We start from the raw sequence: 19,541 nt of genomic DNA, 5'->3' as shown, positions 1-19,541 counted from the left end.
TTAAACTTTTAATACAATACATTTTTATCAGTTTAATCAAATCTTTTCACTGTTCAGCATCGCCCTTTTTGTAAGTGAAAGTAACAGTGCGGCGAACGGAGCACTAAACTACTGGTGTTGTCTGGCCAGTAGGAAAAAATCATTATTGTTGAGGACTTGGTGCCATAGAGCGAGCGGCAGCCGTAGCGAGGAAATACCTGTGCGACTGTGCCGAAGGGCCATTCAACGTTTTGTCCTCAATTCGTAGCAAAACCAGATGGCTTTTATTTATTTAATCCTTCCTCACTCCAGTAGACACAACACACGGTCCAGGAGTTGAGTTAACTTCAGATGCTCCAGAAACTGACTGAGCTGCTCTTTTTTTTTTTTTTTTTTTTTTTTTTTTCCTCTTTACCCTCAATGTCCAGAGTCTACAGCAGTTAACCTGACACAGACAGACCGTTTGATGTGAACACTAGTCTGGTGTCTAATGGGAAGCACGTGTGGAGGGTCTGCACATGTGTTTGTCCATTTGTTTCATGTGCCCTTATTAGTGTGCGTGTCTGTGTGTGTGGATGGACTAGTTGACGCTGAGAGCAACCAGGAAGTGGGTTAATGATGGTTAATAAGAACTTGGCAGGCCTTGCGAATGAAGAACTTAAAGCAAGAGTTCTAATTACTACTGCGGGCGGGGGAGGTTCAAGGGAGCTTCGGTGAATCAGTGAACTCTCTCATCTTTCGATTTAGCCCTGAGCACAGCGACCCACGCCCTCTCAACAAGCAACCCTCTAAAGTGCACGTAAGCATTATGCCTCATAACTTTATTGGGTATAGTAGGGCTAAAACAGTCCTCTTGGCGAGAGGTCTGAAGATGTGATGACTTCTATCTAAGACGTCGCATTTCCTACAGTTGCCGTACAGGAACACCTGTGTTCTGAAATCAAAGATTGAACTCTGATGAGAGAGGAGCACCAGCAAACATCACTGTCAGTTCACTCAATGTAAACTGTATTCATGACAGTACAACAAGGAAATGAACCAGCACACCAAATGTCTGATTAACCTTGTCATACTGTGTGTGGAGCAAAAAAACGTTGACGACGGCTCAATGTTTTGGGCTGGTGACCACCATTGGGTGCTTGCAAACACAGCGAGATGCAAACTCCAAACTATCTTTTTGCTTGCGTCTTGTTCTTGTGTTTAAGGGTTCTGACCAGGAGATTCTCCCATGAAATTTGGATTGGGGAAGGGGGTGTTAATTGAATGCAAAGGGGCTCACTTGACCCACATTCCCTTCCTACCTATTGTAAGGGAAAGAGTGGGTGAGAGACAGAGAGACGGAAGGGGCAGGATCTGATTAGTACCAGATGTAGGGGGAAAAAAACAACAACCTGGAAACGCACATATAAATAACTTGTCATATATATCTTTACATTTGTCCATCTCTATTTATCGTTTCTGACCTTATTCAATTTGTCATTTGCAGCTCTTTGGAGGCTTGATCATGGGCTTCGGACTGTGGGTTCTCCTCGACAGTCAGAGCTTCATTGCTGTACTACGTGAGTAATGCAACACACACACACACACACACACACACACACACACACACACACACACACACACACACACACACACACACACACACACACACACACACACACACACACACACACACACACACACACACACACACACACACACACGTCAACAAGTAATGAACAAATTTGACCCGTATCAGTGAATCTGGTCTCAGCCCCACAAAACACAAATAAAAAATAAAACAGGTTCAAGAGAGCCCTGGCCTGCTCTCTAGAGCTTCAGGCAGGTTTCATCCTGTTGCCCTCGTTCGCACAGAATCAAGGGAATCCAGCAATAAAAATTCGAAGGAATGTTTGCAGTAATCCAAAAATCACCCGCAAATGAAACGGCGTCTTCTGATGACTTCCCAAATCACTCGAAAACAGCGTCCTTTTTGGCCTGTCACACTCGCATGCATGCACATGTGTGTGCTTGATTAGGCCGTCAAAGGAAATGTGATGGACCCACACTGTGTAACATGCTTATAAAAGCCATCTCAGGTTGTTCAATCAAGTTAGATTAGCAGCTTATTTCACATCAGTAAGTTATCAAGGTGTATTTTATGAGCTTGGCCTCTCTGGCTTGGATCTGGTGCCTCGGTAGCATTACATTTTACTGTCACGTTGCTTCTGAAGGTAATTTGTTTCTAACCACATGGTGCTGTTGAAGTTATGTAATATTGTCTGTTGCTGTAAATACAGGTTATATAAAAACATAAGGGTACACAGACACACTCTGGCAGCCTTGCCAATGTCAAGGGTCTATTTGCGTACGATTTGTCGTCAACTTCCTTCTCGTAACAGTTTCTCCACTACCTTCGTCTTACATAGCAAAGAGAGGAAGTAGGGAAACTTTGAGAAAGAAACCACACTGGGGATCCCGGTGGAAAGTTCCTATGTAGTTATTGCACCAACACATGGGGCTGCATTCACAAAATGTTTCTTCTCGCTCTTGTTCTGGAGGGAAGAGCCTCTGAAAAAACAGGCACGCGATTCGTGAAACGCGCGAAATCCCTCGATCGACCCAGTTTAACCAGGTGATGAATGCCAATTATTTCTAAACCGGATGTGCGTGAACGTTCTTGTTGATTTACATACGTTGATGCCCTGTCAACACCATAAAGGGCATGCATATTTAATTGTGGAAATATGCCATGGTACAATGACCCAAGAAAGGAAGAAGAGGATTACAATCCTACAGTATCTCTGCTGTCTCCAAAGACGTCCTCTCTCTCCATTAAATGTTAGCCCAATTAATCCAATAAAATCAAATAGGCCTTCGCCGTCAAGTTTGACTGGCTTTTTTTTTTTTTTTTTTTTTTTTTTAACGGGAGCATTATCAGTAGCTTATTTGGTCTACAAAACATCTGGTTGTTAATAAGAGGAATAATAAGACATCTAAAAAGTAAGCCACATTAATGTAATTCCTTCCTTCTTACTTTTTGTTGACACCTGTTGTATATATGGAATGGGAGGTAAATTGATGGCATTTATTTAGTGCTTAAAGGGTTTTACGTTTTATGCTTCCCATTCACCCACTTACCCTCTGAGCTGTTCCAGATCTACCAGACTCTTCACCACACTACTATACTCTTAATGTTCATGAGGACAAGAGCCGCCTACAATAGAAACTTCAAGTGTGAAATACATAACCAGAAACAAAACAAAGTAAAGAGTCGCACAGTCTTATTTACACACTTTGTTAGCATGAAAGGCAGTGAATTACAAATATTAAGGCATTTATTTTGTATGGTCGCCGACCTACTAGAGCATACTGAAGCAGTTGGGGGGGGGGGAAATCTCCTGTCGTGGCGAGAATTCAAAATCACTGGCATGGTCCTTTAGTGAGCAGTGCCTGGAGTGAACTGAGCGCCATAGATGGAAAATCAAAACTTCCCAACCGTACATCTGATTACAAATGCTTTCAGTGTGTTCAGGCCAGATGGGAGCTCTGCTGCTTGCAGCAGTCTAGTGGTTCTTCCAACACCAGTCCCATCTCCAAATTGAAATCTTGCAAATACATATACAGTACGGTAGTTTGAGAGTCAAAACACTTTAAAGGCTTATTGAAATGTACCGTCCCAGTGAGGCGTCTTTTTTTTTTTCATGCAACATAAGAGCATAACTGTATTTTTAATTCCTGCTCACTTAAAATATTTTTTGGCACTGTTGTAGGACATCCATCAACAAGTGAAGTTTTCTGCCAGAGTGAGAACCCTCTTTCGGGGCTTAGCAGAGTTGGGCTATATTTAGGCTGGACATCTGTCTTGCTTTGACTAATGAGTTGTGAAAAGACTGCAGTCCTGATGAGGACAGACCAGATACGGCCTTTTTTTCCCCCCGTCCCACTCAAACAGGATCAGCTCCTCCCTGCTGACCTCTGTGGAATCGCTCCAAGGTCACTGTTGACGAGACCCCCGCCTCATTGTTATTGTAATTCCGCTGCTCTTTCAAAGATAGCTTGGATGCCCCTTTACCAATGCTCTAAGGATATCCCTGTGACCTCGTCTCTACCTCCGCCTTCTCCATTCTGTACCCAGGGTGGGTCCTCCCCGGTGCCGTGTAGCGCCCCGGAATCCCCCCCATTGGAGGCTTGTGTTTATTGACTCTCTGGGTTCCCCTCAGAAGTTGTACTATAGCCTGAGTCAAAACAGGATCTCTTGTGTAATTCAGTTTCCATTCTTCATGAGTTGTCCCAACTAGTCCAGGGAGACTTTTGGAATGTTTTGTTTGCGATGCCTCTGTTCCTCAGCTGAAAGGTCAGCTTCCTCTCGCTGAGCTCTCTCCGTGCCATGCATTTAATAGTTTACCACAGGGACGGGACATCTTGTGTTTATCATGCTAGAGCTGGTCGAAACACAACTCGCCTCAAGATTAAACCAAATGAAGGCCTTGGAGAGGCAGTGCTGTGAGCAGGGACGTGCTGCCAAAGTACTGTGAAGATGTACTGCAGATGAGTTACAAAACTATCCACTGTGCTGAAATGGAGCGCTACGTTGGAAAACTTTCTTTCCTCTGAACCTCAAATATGTAGAAATTTGGGTTTATGGCACAATGTGTATATATTTTCAGGCATTAATGTTTCCGTCACTGTTTACGGATTGTGTATGCCTGGGCTTGGTAGTGTTTACAGAAGGATATACCAAACTGCTCTCCCTTCTCCTCAGCAAATTTCTAAAAGGGCACCATGATTATTGCCTCTTTGAATGGAAATTTCCCTGGAAACCAGCAAAGGAACTATTTTAGAATATCCAACCTAGATGGAAGCCTGCCACAGTAACCAGGCAAACATATGCTGACTTCAGGAGAAAGCTATGTTTTAGCGTCACCACAGAAGATACACAGATGTTTGCCCAACAGTGGAGGGCTTATAAAGTTTCTGTAGCTCTGCAGATGTGATACACCTGGTGGAGAGTTTTAGGAACACACAACCTTTTTACAATTTGAAATGCATTTTTCTGTATTGCAGCTTAGCCTTGTAAAAATCTGTGCAATGCAGTGAAATATGCACAAAGGTAAATGCCATTATTACACAAGCAAGTACAATGGCCAATTCCGCAATGTTTTTATTGCATCATTTTTGCATAATTTCTCCTTCAGCACAGCTGGTGTTCAGTTCAGTGTATACATGTGCAGTTACTCTTTAAATATTTTGAATTTAGCTTTTGCAATTTTCATTAAATCTAGTTGGGTATTTAACTCGGGTAGGCTACTGTGGTTAGACAACGCTATGATATTGATATAGTGTGCCAAACAGGGCAATCACATATCAAATCAGCATTTTTGATCGCCTTTACGTGACGTAGATGGCACCGCGCTCGTGGCAGCCTGTTGCAGTAGCCCCATTCAATGTCCAATTGTTTTATTTCTGGAATTTCCCCTTGGGGAATAATAAAAGTATCTTTGTCTTTATTTTATGTTCTGCTCTCCTTTCTCCTGATTTCGATCTTTATGTGACAGACTCACAGTCGCTCACGTACCTCAGTCCAGCTAAACAGGCCTTTTTGTCGTAGCTGCCGCTCTCTATCTCCACCTTCCATCTCTGCTAGTCTCTGCTAGAGTTCATACATACTTGATTTTTAATGTTGATTTCTCAAGGTTAGAAATGTGCTTGAAATATGAATACATCTGAGAAAATGCTGGGGTTGTTTACTGTAATGCTCAACGTTTCAATATGCACATTGAAAGTGTTTGAATTTCACTGTCATGTTACCTGCGAGAACCCTTGTCAGTGCCAAGAGGCCGTGTGGCACCGAGGGCTGCACCCTGCGTGCACATCCCAGAAGCCAAGCACGTGCACATGTGACACAGATGCCATTTAAAGTGGAGAAAAGAGTGCTGGGTATAGGTCATATGTTTCATTGCCCACCGCCCCCACCCTTTTAAATGGTACCTTACAGCCACATTTACATGCTCTATGCAGCGCCTTCTCTCTACTTAAAAGAGGTGGAGGGCCCGAAGAGACTGTTTTAGCTTGCAATTACATTCAAACCACCACAACATGAAATAGCCTTTTAACCCATAGTGTGTGTGTGTGTGTGTGTGTGTGTGTGTGTGTGTGTGTGTGTGTGTGTGTGTGTGTGTGTGTGTGTGTGTGTGTGTGTGTGTGTGTGTGTGTGTGTGTGTGTGTGTGTGTGTGTGTGTGGTGGGTGGGTGTGGGTTGTCTGTGTGTGTGTGTGTTTTTTAAGCTTTTATACAGTTATTGAATATCTGCACAAATCTCTCTCCTGGGGAGAAAATTCATAATAGAGGAACATAGCTTAGAAATAGCTTCATCTATCCACCACTTTTGAGATTAAGTCTTTCAGGGGGATTTTGTTTGTTTTATCTGAGTTGTGAAAAACGGTGCATGGCTTGCTGTCATTGCCAGCCCTTCCATGGTTGGTAGGTAGGATTAAGCTGACTGATTCTACCGGCCAGGACCGTCTCAGAGTTGGAGCCGAATTGCAGAGCTTCAGGATTCATCTGGGACTGAAACCTGGCTCTGTGGAGCTTCCACCGCCAGATGCAGCAGAATGGTTCCCGCTTATCTCCTGTCCAAACTTCCACCCCTCCAGCAGCTCTAAACCTCTTTTCTGATACATACCAAACTCTTCACTCAGCAACCTGCCTTGCTTTGGCTCCTTTGAAATCTTTTGAATCTGAAACAGCGAGACTGAAATGTTTCACAGAAAAAATAGTATTCCTACAATAGATTCTTTTTGGAAGAGTAAAACGTTTTCGACAGTTTTAAGAATAATAAGAATTCAGATTGTCACTCAATCGGAACGTCATTTTTCTTGATTTAGATATTTGCATTGTCTTTTCCTCGTTTCTGACATTGATTTATTTTTTGCAGTCTAATGCTGTGCCTAATGGCAAACCATATATTTTGGCTTGCTAATGGTCTTATATGTTAACTACAAACTCTGTTCCCCAGTTTTGCTTTTGGCATACCGTGTTTATAATGGGAAAACCAGAGCAAAGATCACTTGGTCCTCATGCAACTAAACTGGATTACCTCCAGGGAATTGTTACATGTATGTAATAATAATTTTGCTTCCTGAGCATGTCTGTTTATCACTGTCATTTTCTCTACTTGCATAATAATGTATGTGCTGCAGCTGACCTCGTTCTGACCCCTTCCTTTCCAGAGGAATCATCCAACACACTGAACGTGGCCTCGTACATCCTGATCGGAGTTGGATCCCTCTCCATGGCTATGGGCTTCTTCGGTTGCATTGGAGCCATCTATGAAATCCGCTGTCTGCTGGGCCTGGTGAGGCACACACTCCACAGATAATTTTGCTAGCATGCTCATATGCACACACACTGGATAACGCTACTATCCATGGGCCATAAAAAAACAGCCAGTCAAACATTATCATTACTGATAAGTGATGCTAAAAATAACCCTGGCATTAACCGCCCCCTTAGCAACACCTTAGCACACTGCGGTCACTTAGTTAGTTGTGTGATTAAATACTTACATAGCAATGAAAAACATCCCCAGGGTTTTTTTTTTTTTGTTTTTTTCTCCCCCCAATTCTAGGCTTGAGATATGAAACCAGAATGTGATATGGACCTATTTGAGGTTTTGGGCTCCACATTAGAGGTGCCGCGGTTACTGGTGTTACACGGTGTTCAGACTAAATACTTGCCCAAGGCCCCCCCACCGTCATTTTTTTAAATGTATCTAAATAAAATCCATTTAGTTAATTTTCGTGTATCAGCACCCACATTCATCAAATAAAAAAATCTAATAAATAAAAATGTTATCAATACTGAGTCGGATGCTACGAAAGTGAAAGTGGCTGCTGCGTGCACGCACAGCAGAGTCTGCCGAGTCCCATTTCACTTATCACAGTAAGAGGAGAGGAAGAAGGCTGAAGACCTTAGATCAGGTCTAGATCAGGACCTGTCTCCCTCTCCATGTGTTTTTTGCGGCCGCGATCTCCATCTCCTGCTCTTCCCTGTTCGTCTCAATAACACATTGAGAGCATTGTGTTTTTTCTTTTAAATGTTTTATATTTTACTTTTGATTTTACTCCAAAACCGGGGGGAGCATGATGCAGCATCGTGCATTATTTTACTTTGAATCAAACAAAAAAGCAGCACAGTGCATAACTGCATAACAGTACGCTCCCCCTCGTTGTAAAATGTCCGGCCGTTACCGGTAACACCGGTGTTGTCATGCGTTCATTAACTGGTGGGAAAAACTCCTCGTTGTGGCATTCCTAATCCACACACAACCGACCTCCTTCTCAGTTCCCTCTTTATCCTGGGGGGTCGGCAGCATGTGTTAGCTGAGCGAGGGGAGGGGCTTACAGCAGGATTTAGGGGCTACGTGAAAAATGGGACACAAAAGGGGAGTGGGTCGGTGAGCTCTAATGCCACGGACGCTACACGACTTTCAGAGCCGTCAGATCGCTGTACTGTTCACACTACGCAACTCTCTGTCTTGTCATCGGGAATCCTGCGGTCTCGTGGTTTCACACTACATGACTGACGGGGCGACAGGTGGTCACACGTTACAAGATCTTTCACCGGGAGGAATCTCCAGACGAGTCTGTCGGGTCTCCAGACGACGTTATGTCACAAAAACACATGCGAGAAGTGAATTATGTGATGCCATGCACGGAACAGGATTTTTATTTTTTTATTTGATTCTTGGTCACGGTAAAAAAAAAAAGAATAAAAGCAGAACTAGAATAAGAAATATATAAAACCTAGGGAAAAAGAGTTAAATTGGTATGTATATGTGTTTCTGCTGCTCAGTGCACTCCCGTCTCTCCTTCTCAACTCGCCCCTTCGCCCTGTGTTGGCTGTAGCCCGTTGTGTCGATGCCGACGCGACCAGATGTTAAACCTGCTTGACACCTCACCGGCGTCCGCAAGCGCTCGGCGAGCAGTTCACACCACGCGCTTGCCGCTCACGGGAGAGCGCTCTCCCGGGTTTTCGGCGATCTCCGAAAACCTGCCGGGCGAGCGGAAAATCCGACCAGAATCGCGTAGTCTGAACTCTGCCTAAGGGGTTAAACCTGCTCGGGGTGTACAGCAAAACCGGACTGACCTACTTCTCTTAAAGACAATGGCCAGCTGGCTGCCCTAACGCCACACACACACACACACACACACACACACACACACACACACACACACACACACACACACACACACACACACACACACACACACACACACTGTCAAATCTACTCAATGTCAAATCCTATATACTTAGAGTCGGCATGGCCACCCCACAGTGTAGAGATATTGAAGGCCTCAGGGATTCCACTTAAGACATTGTATCAGCGAAGGCAGATTAGTGGTCAAATGCAAATAAAAAGGTGACAAGTTGCCTTCAAGTCTTCAGGGTGAAGTGCAGGTTTTAACAGTATTTTGGGAGGACGTTGAAAAAAATCAAATACCACCATATTTATGACGAATGCCATAATATATCGATAATTTGGTGATATTTGGGGGATGACTGTTGCTTCTATTAGATATTTACACACAACAAATATTTAAGAAACAATCCACAGATTAGAAGTTTACTGTAATCATTCAACTGTAACCACAGTGTTGTGCTTATTGCACAGCTCTACACAGAAGTGTTGATAGTAATGCTGTGGGTGTTATACACTAATATCGCCTCCTGGTTCCCCTCCAGTACTTCACCTGCCTGCTCCTCATCCTCATCGCGCAGGTGACGGCAGGCGTGCTCATCTACTTCCAGAGAGATCGCGTGAGTCACTCTTTTCTTTTCTTTTTTCTCTCTCTCTCTTCTCTCCCTTTCACTCTGTCTCCTACTGTATTTCCAAGCCCCCCCCCCCCCCCCCCCAATGTTCTTTTCATTGAGGTTGTGTGATTTCAGTGTTGTGTTGTAGAGTTCTGGAAACTCCACTTCCATTTCGATCAGATTTCTTATTTCCTATGAAGCTATTGGTTTCACTTTACTAGTAGTAAACAGGCTTCAAATTTCTGGTTTGAGCGCTGAATAATGCCGAGGGTAGAGCTGTGTTGAGATGAGCTCTACCACTAGCTTGGCGAGTGCTGGGGTATTTAATATTTTTTTCTTTTGAGGGATCATCTTGATTCCACTCCCCATATACTTAAATAAGGTTGAATCTAGGTGATTTTCAGTAAATCTTAAATTTTTTAAATATTCACTAAAACAGATTTTCCTACAGATGTACTGCAAACTACAACATATATTTTAGTGTAAAATTAAATATACGACAACCTGGTCATAATATTAACTTCACAAATGTGTATTACGAATAGTGTGAATCAGTGCCATCTACTGGTTGAAATCAGCTCAACGTGTGCAGGGAGAATTATGACAGACTAGTTTTAAACAGACTGTTTTAATGGCTCTCTAAAAGTTCCACTAAATGGTCCTCACGGTCCAATTTCCAGCAACTGCCGTGCATTGGCTGTGTGAAACCACGGCCATTTTCAAACCTTTTAACATTACATTACATTACATTTAGCAGACGCTTTTATCCAAAGTGACTTACAATTATTCAAACACCGACGGATGCAGCCATCAGGAGCAATTAGGGGTTAAGTGTCTTGCTCAAGGACACTACAGCATGCTAGCAGGAGGAGCCTGGGATCGAACCAGCAACCTTCAGATTACTAGACGACCAGCTCTACCGCCTGAGCTACCATCCCCCAAAATCGAGACGCGACACCTCCTCGCCCACACTCCTCGCCCACACTCCTCGCCCACACTCCTCGCCAATTTAGGAAAACCCCGGCGTTTAACTAAATTGTGCAGCAGGTGGCATGAGCCTCAAACCAGGGGGTGAAATTACTCATTAATCAAAGAAAAAGAAACTCTCAGCTCATTACAAATTGGTGTTGAGAGCGGGGGCTCTCACCCTCTCCGCTCAGAGCTGTCTAGTCACCACTGGCGATCGGATCTCACGTCCCCGCTCTACAGGCCCATGCAGAGATGTTAAAAGGGGCAGGCGCTCAAAAAAAGAGGGATCCGCTTCTAGGCGATTTGCCACTCTGGGCAAACAGCAGCACAGGGCGCCCAGTTGGTGCGCATCCAGACACCCGTGATCTGCTCTCCGCTGTGCGCACATTGTGGGTGCGGGGAGCACACGTTCCTCGTGAATATGCATATCTTGCGACAATCCCCTACCTTGATGCCCGCGCTTAAAAAAATAAAAAAGTGCATGCACGTGCGTGCCGCTTTAATTGCAAATCTTCTGATTATAAGAGCAATATATAATATAATCTCAGAAAGATTGAGAAAGATTTTGATTTATTTTATTTCCTTAGTTTCTTACTTGTATCGAAAATGGAAAACGCAAACCTAAGCAAGAAATTTTTTTTTTTTTTTTTCCCCGCTATAGATGTATTTGTCTTGATCTGGATGGGCGAGGCAGATCAGCCACAAAACACTAAACCAGTCAGAGAGGTTGACATGTTCAAACAAAACACCTCAACATACCAAATTGCAATGAGCTGTAGATCTATTTATTTTGGTTTGTTTCCTTCCTGCATGTATGAAACAAATGTTTTAAACACGACTGAGTTCAGGGATTGTCCTGTTGCGTCTTGATCTCTGGGTGTCCCTGTTGCTTTCCGTTGCTATGGAACTTAATTTAGTAAAAACGGGATGTTTTTGTGTAAATAGTTGTAAATAATAAATCCTGCACTTCTGTAACAGGGAGACCGCATTTGCCGCATTTAATTACGTTCTATCGTAGCGCTCTGTCGTATATTGGCAATCGCTGCCCACCCAGTGATGGAATTTTGCACGATCGCCCAAGCCTAGTCCTCACATGTTTGCCTTTCAGCTGTTGTCGCATGCGTGTGTGTATGTTTAGGTGTTTGCCTTTCAGCTGTGTGCATGTTTTTCTGTATTTCTGTGTCTATGTGTATTTTTGTACGGCTGTGTGCCGATACAGTGGGCGTGTGTACTTGTGTTTGTTTTAGGCAGAGTGCATGTTGGCCCCTGAGCTCAACCTGCTCCCTGTACTTAAGGTTTACCACAGGGCAGGGTGGTGCCCTTTCCCAGAACAGGATGAGGTGTTCAGAGGATCCCTCCTTCCTCTGCTTAGCTTTCAGTATGCAGTGGTTCAGCCCAACAGGGGTGTTTGTCAGGTGAAGCCATTTCAGAAAAGGGATTCTGGGATCACAATCTTGTAACTTGAGAGAAGTATGGCTTCAGCCGACTGCCAACTACAATGGGGCAGTCGCGGTCGCCAAAGAACGTGGTTGTGATTGCCCCATTTATTAGCCTCCCCGTTTATAAGGTTTAGGTTAGTAAGTACGGTGGTAATTCAAATCAAGTTTTCTTTGTCTCACACCTACATACGTTTGTCACACTTTCGTACAGTGTGAACTAAATTATTATTATTTATTTTTTTTTCCACTAAGTTGAAGCTACGTGGGGTGAAGTATTAACAATTAATGACATATCATTGTACATTAAAGACCTTTTGGGTTTTATGCTTCCTGCACTGCAGGAAGTGATACTGCAGCAGGGGAAGCCATGTGTTTACATGACACAAGTATCTATATGAATTGTTTGAGTAGCAGGCACTGTACGCTCTTCTGCCGCAGCTACTATATCGATAACAAGCTGTTTTCAAAATCTAGTTTTGGTGCCACATTTGATTGATGGCAGGGGTTGAACGATTGACACCAACAGAGATTGTTTTGTGCCTATTACTAATGGTGGTGTCATCATCTTTGTCGTTTTCCGCAGCTGAAACATGAGATGTCCAACATCATTAAAGGCATGCTGGTCAACCACACGGGCCAGAACAGGATCACGGAGCACACCTGGGACTACATCCAGAGGACGGTGAGTTGGACCCACTGTGCACGTCACCTCATCCAGGAAAAGCTCCACCTTCCAGGGCGTGAGCCTGTCCACCCTGGAGAAAACCCAATTCTCTTGACAACCATCGCCGTTTTTGGCCACAAGCCCCCGACACTGTCTGGTGTATCTAAAAGTCGAAACTGAATAGTCTAAATTACAGTTATTGACAATAAACATCAATAAAGGCACATTCACAGTACTTTAATGGTCCTGAAGAGGGACCAAAAATGTGACACCCCTGAAGGTAATAATTCCTCCATAATAAGAACTATTGCAAGATGATGGACTTGTAAATATTAGCACTGCCTTTATCATTTGGTTATTTGTCATTAACTCCCACAACAATATATACACAACTCCTTAGAATATATAGACAATACTGTTGAGTACTGATATATGAAATGCATTTTACATTGAAAATGAAGGGCAAACCAGACACAGCATACCGTAATGTAGAGGTTGATCCAAATGGCTCAGATCTACAGTAAGAACCCACCACCAAAACTATTGCATGTGTGTATATTGGTGTGTGTGTGTGTGTGTGTGTGTGTGTGTGTGTGTGTGTGTGTGTGTGTGTGTGTGTGTGTGTGTGTGTGTGTGTGTGTGTGTGTGTGTGTGTGTGTGTGTGTGTGTGTGAGACTTGGCAGAGCCACGCACACATTTTCTTAACAATTATGATTGACATTAGATATAGACGTCTTTATACGTGATATGTTGTCGATGCGATTGTGTTTTTTTTTTAATGCTCAGTAGAATAGTGCGCCATCACCGGACGTTCACTACATGAGCCTCTAAGGCCAGTAAAAGTTGACCGTAACCCGGCCGCCGTCTCCTTTTCTAAAGTAATTTCTCGACTCTTCTATGGGTGCGTACTTTTATCGGAAGTCTGGAATTGGGAGTTGAGTCCCCTGACCTTTTGGCGGCGGCAGCGCTGCTTTGTGAGCCGCGCAGCACATCCTGACAAAACCAACCAGCGAAAGCGATCGAGGCAGAAACCAAACCATGTCATCATCTTCGCTGCTTTCTTCTTCTCCCGCCAAGTCCCTGTTCCCCGTGGTGTTCCTGGGGACCGCAGCCAAGAGACGCACTGCTCTCATACAACAGCCCTGAAATGCTCCCTCGCGGGCGGATTTGACATATTTATACTCATCTGTGTTGATGTGCCCAGGGCTCAACTTGGTTGCCGGAACTGAAAATACGGTTGCCATTTTTAGTCACCTTATATTTAGAGTAATTAGGGTACCATCCAGTTAGACGTCAGCTTAATAATGAAAATGTGAAGTAAAATAATGTTTCAACGCTTTATTACAGTAACCAAGCAGAATTCTTTGTAGTTTGTGTTTTATCTGATACTTTACAGAATTTGAATCTTCAGAGAGGAAGAAATAAAAGTCAAGACAGACAAGAGCTGTGACAACACCAACTCCTGTGGTCACACTTAGCCTATGTGTCTGTCTCTCTCTGTCTCACCTCTGTCCGTAAATTAGCATCTTTCCATTTAAAAGTAGCTCTCCACCAGATGAGGTCAGAGTCAGGCTCATTCTTAATGCTGTCTGGCTACAAAGATAAGAACTGGTTGTTGTATTGTTACAGCTATATGTTGACAAATTTGACCGAATTGACTAGGAAAAAAAAAAGGACTAAAACCGAAAGTTTCCTCTATATTTGTATTTTATTTTAGTTATATTAGTTATTTATTTTGTAAGTACACTATCATTTCAGTTAGTTTTTTTTTTTTTTTTTTATGTGAAAAAGTGGTTGCAAAAGGGGGCAACCAGAAGCCACGAAATGGTTGCCGGTTGACACAATCTGGTTGCCGAGGACAACCGGGTAACCGATACTGTCGAGCCCTGGTGGCTTTTATCTCTGTTTCACCCGCATTCCTCGCTTTTGTTCCATTTCCCCTGTTGCTCCAGCGAATACTCTGCTTCCCCGGACATTATTCCCTCTGTATTTACCTTTAAATCTATACAGGTGAATGTGCGGAGAATTCTGTGATTTTTAGAGGTAAATATGGAGGGTCAATAATGTCCAGCTCAGTTATGAGTTGAGCTCAATTTAACTCCATGTTAACTCTGTCCTCCCTCCGTCCAGATGAAGTGCTGCGGTTGGACCGGCCCAGGCAACTGGTCTGAGAACATCTGGATCAAGAACAGCTCCCAGACCCTGTACCCGTGCTCCTGTCGCAACGACACCATGCCCGGTGGCGACATCAGGGAGACGGGCCTGTGCGAGGGTCTGTCGCCGGTGCCTCCTGTCTACGCGACGGTACAGAACAGCTCGCCTCGACTTTTTATAAAAAATCCTAATAATCTTTTAATGTGTGTCGGGAAGCGTTTGGCATCGGAGTCATGAACTCAGTTGGCAACGGGAGAAGGGATCACCAGAGGAGCGTCACTTTCAGGGTGTTTGCAGGTCCTCCGTTTCTCCAATATTTAGGCATCATTAAGTCATTATCATGTCTGGTTTTTCTTATCCTTATATTTGTTTTTGTCAAATGAGTCATGGTCCCCACATTTTGGTTGTTCTGAAATATAAATTCTAAACCTACAACGGCTGCTAATACTTAGCTGTAATACATTATTGTACAAGACAGAGGAAAATCGTATCTAAAATTCCGTAAATTGTCTCAAAAAAAGCACTAAAAAGTATCGCATATAGCTCTCTGACACCCACAGACACCCAGATTGTGTTTTTATTTGTATTTTTGTCTGTGCCATCACAGACACAAATTCAAATTGGTTGACACCCTTTCTGCGTCCATGCGTCTGTCTCCCTTTGCATTGTGTCTGATTTGCTTTTGCAGAATAGTTTACTGGGGCAGGGTGAAGTGGGTGTGGTAGCTCTGCCAACACACACACACACACACACACACACACACACACACACACACACACACACACACACACACACACACACACACACACACGCACACAACCCTTCACACCTGACTGCTGCTCGGCTTTGTCCGACTGCCAACTCGGTCTGGCTCTGCGACGCGGCTTAATCAGCAAAAGCACGCTGTTTGCTCTGAGTAATTTGTTCAAACACCAGGAAATCTCCCTGCGCTGCTGTTCACACTCCTCCCTCCCTGATGCCTCTTTCCCTCTATCGCTCTCTCTCTCCTCTCTCGTCCCCTGTCTTTTGTATCCCCTCTGTTCTATTTTTTTTTTCTTGTCTTTTAAAGTAAAGTGGTCACATCGGCAGATCCTTTTGCTTGATTCAAGTGCTCGCCCCCCCCTAGGATTGTTTTTGCAGTGCAGTCTCTATCGCTCTCCCTCCCTCTGTCGTTGTGATACAACTGTTTCCTCGACGGAGCTGAGTCTGTTATTCTTCCCTCTGCAGCTTTGCCAAAACACAGAGGCCTGTTTGGAGAATGCTCTGTTCGCGTCCAGCCAGGATCAAGCAGCCATTCATTTCTCTCTCTCTCTCTCTCTCTCTCTCTCTCTCACTCTGCACACCCCGCCCTGCCCCTCAGCCAAAATGTAAAATCTACGTCTGTTTCTTTTCTCCACCTCACTTTTTTTTTTTTTTTTTTTTCCTCTCTCTGTCTCCAGGGCTGTATGAGCAGTGTAGAAGCTTGGCTCCGGGACAACTGCGGAGTTATTCTTGGAATCTGTGTTGGAGTCGCAGTCGTGGAGGTATCTGTCGTCCCTCACACACACACACACACACACACACACACACACACACACACACACACACACCCTTAAAACTATGTGCATGTGCAGACGCTGCATCTGTTAAGTTTGCTCCTGTTTTATTTATAGGATGTGTGTATGTGTATGTATGTGTGTGTGTGTGTGTGTGTGTGTGCATATTGTGCTCTTTTCTGTCTAAAATAGTTTTATTTTGAAAACTAGTTTTGTTCTCATATAACACTTCACATTACTATTACTGTCCTAATGAGCAGATACATGTATATCTCAGTATTGCATACAAGTCCCCATTGATTGACACAATACACACGCTGGGTGAGAGTGTGTTGTGGTTCAGATAAACTGACCTGGGGCCTGTTTCATCTGCAGCTCCTGGGAATGATCCTCTCCATGTGTCTGTGCAAGAGTGTCGTCCAGGAGGACTACACCAAAGTTCCCAAATACTAGGATCACACACACACACACACACACACACACACGCACTCACACACACGTGCGGTCGCCTGTGTCTCTCTCCCCCATCTCTCAGACAGTTGTGACCTCACACACACACACACACACCTCAATTAGAACTGGACACACAGGACTCTCCAGTTGGCAACCTTTGTCGGACATATGTTCACAAGTTGCTGAGGTCTTCAAAAACATTTACATTTTCTCTATCCTAATGTAATATTTTTAAATGGGAAACTTGAGGCTTTAAGTGGTTTTAAGATTTTGTAAGAAACCTGAGATATTCCTTTTTCTTAAATTAATTTTACATGTTAATGTGTGAATGAATTCTGTGTTGAATTTCTTCTCTTCGGTGACGTGGTCGTGACCAGACCCCGAACTTAGTGAGGTGTGTGTGTGTGTGTGTGTGTGTGTGTGTGTGTGTGTGTGTGTGTGTGTGTGTGTGTGTGTGTGTGTGTGTGTGTGTGTGTGTGTGTGTGTGTGTGTGTGTGTGTGTGTGTGTTGTGGATGGAGGCCCTGGCTCTCGATGTCAGTCCTCAGTTCCATAAAAGTTTGATAACACCCCTCCACCCTAACCGGACCACCCTCCGTCAGCTCTCTCTCTCTGGCTCTGTCTCACTGGTAGCCAGTGACTTTATTAGTTCTGCATGAAGTAATGTTATTGTAATGTGTGTGTGTGTGTGTGTGTGTGTGTGTTATGTTGCGTGATTCTTTTCTTTACTTTTGATCTTTTTATTATTATTATTATTATTATTATTATTATTATTCTCATGTTGTCACTGTTGGTTGTATTTTACAACTGTATCTACGACGTTGGTAAGGGATTATTGCACTTCTCTGCTCAGTCAGCGTTTCATTGGTGAGCAGCGGCTGCCCCGCACTCTTGTTTTTAGTTTCCTATTGTCCTTTGTTTCCGCTCTTCTGTTTCTAGTGGAAGGAGTCTGGCAGCCAGACCCGTTTGTCAGCACTATTCAGGGCAGATCCAAGCCCGGGAGTACTGGCTCTGTTCCTAGTCGGTCCCCCTTCAAGTCATATTTTAATCTCGGGAAGCATTTTCATTATTTTGGTACGGCTCTTCGGGTGTTTCTCACAGTGCTCGCTGTCCCAGTTAGTGAGTCTTTCTATTCACTCATTTACTTTTAGTTATTTTGTTTTGGTTGTTGTCAGAGCGTTCGGCCCAGTTTATTATCCAACAAAAAAAGTGCTGTTTCTGTATTGGCTGATGATAGCTGTTCACAAATGTTTATGTTTGCTTGAGTGCTGAAACAATGAGAATTGTATTTATGTAGAAGAGACGTCTTTGCCTTCAATGACTCACTTTGTTTCAGTCTAATTTCTATGACGTTATTTTAACCACACTGTTGTGGCACTCATTTTTTCATATTTGTTTAATATTACAGTCATTTTCAATTGAGTTACTTTTACGGCAACCACAAGTCCAAATAAACTCTGAAACTGAAAGATAATAGAGCCTGGTAGTCTTTAGACAGAAATAATTTTGTGGGACTGAATTGTCATCTGCCAAATATATTTAACTTAAATATAGATGAAGGCTTTTATTGTGTTTTGATGTTTTATACTTTTACACAGAACTGTATTTTATGTAGAAAAAAACGTTCCTGGTCATGTTTTAGAAAAAATAAATAAAAAATATTTTCTGTACCCTTTTATATTAAGACTTGTCAATAAAGGAATTCCACCCAAGTCCATTTGAATATTTATTTAAATATTTCACCCTAAAAAGTCGTTTTTTTGAAGGCGCTATGCTGAAAGGAGCCACACGGTGGCAGTGTGACGTCGCAGTGCTGCTCGGGAGACAGTGACACAGGAAGCGGCCAGGATGCAGCCTTTTAATTCTATTAAAAAATGGCGTCTAATAAAGAAATCCTTTACAAATAAAATGTATTAATATTCAGGAATAATGATGGATGAACATTACTGCTTCAACTCCAGAGCCCTGTAGTAAATTGTTCAAAGCTTTCAAAGTAAAGTTCAAATCTCTCAAACCGGCGGATTAACTGAACAAAGAACTCTACTTATTAAATTTTTTGTGGTAATATATCAACCAGCTATTACTTTCAACAATGGAAACAATAGGCAGTAAAAAATGACTTATCGGCTGAACGCTGCATGACGTCATCTGGCGGAAACTATGTCACCCCGTCGATGACGTCACATCCCCAAAGCCAAAAAAACATTGCGGCTGAGTGTGCTTCTCTTATTCGTCCGCTGTTATGCCTGACACTGAACCTTGGCTGTGATGTGGCGCCGTGCCTCCAACTGAGCTCACACCAAACAAACAAACAAGCTCCATCTCAGGGTTGAAGGCCTCCGCCAAAACGTTCACGTTTTCCTGAGGTCCCTCCCTCCCGCAGTCAATTGGCTCCAAAGTCACGCCGTATATTTCTCCACGCGTGGATTTTAGCAGCAAAAAGATGGGAATGATGGGACCCAGGCGGGCCATACCGCCGCGTTCCCCCTCGCCGTGCATTGCGGGATACGCCCGCCAGCGTAGTTTGCGGGCAGCGCGTGCTGGAACCCTTCGCTC

General features: G+C 43.6%; 1 protein-coding gene across 3 annotated transcripts in view; it reads left to right on the top strand.

Moving 5' to 3' along the window:
* The window catches only part of LOC307231285 (CD82 antigen-like), a 60,995-nt gene extending 42,298 nt beyond the window's left edge, over positions 1-18,697 (top strand). For all 3 annotated transcript variants that reach the window (XM_080001921.1, XM_080001922.1, XM_080001923.1), the window contains 7 exons: positions 1,466-1,538; positions 7,190-7,314; positions 9,705-9,779; positions 12,765-12,863; positions 14,976-15,149; positions 16,439-16,522; positions 16,910-18,697. In XM_080001921.1, the coding sequence (XP_079858047.1) occupies positions 1,466-1,538; positions 7,190-7,314; positions 9,705-9,779; positions 12,765-12,863; positions 14,976-15,149; positions 16,439-16,522; positions 16,910-16,987 (708 nt within the window). In that variant the 3' untranslated portion in view covers positions 16,988-18,697. The remainder of the gene's footprint in view (positions 1-1,465; positions 1,539-7,189; positions 7,315-9,704; positions 9,780-12,764; positions 12,864-14,975; positions 15,150-16,438; positions 16,523-16,909) is intronic.
* The last annotated feature ends 844 nt before the right edge of the window (positions 18,698-19,541 follow it).

The sequence above is a fragment of the Zeus faber genome (genome assembly GCF_960531495.2).
Source record: "Zeus faber genome assembly, chromosome: 6".
Lineage (NCBI taxonomy): Eukaryota > Metazoa > Chordata > Actinopteri > Zeiformes > Zeidae > Zeus > Zeus faber.
The sequence above is the reverse complement of the archived record's forward strand: the minus strand, read 5'-3'. Positions and strand labels throughout refer to the sequence as shown.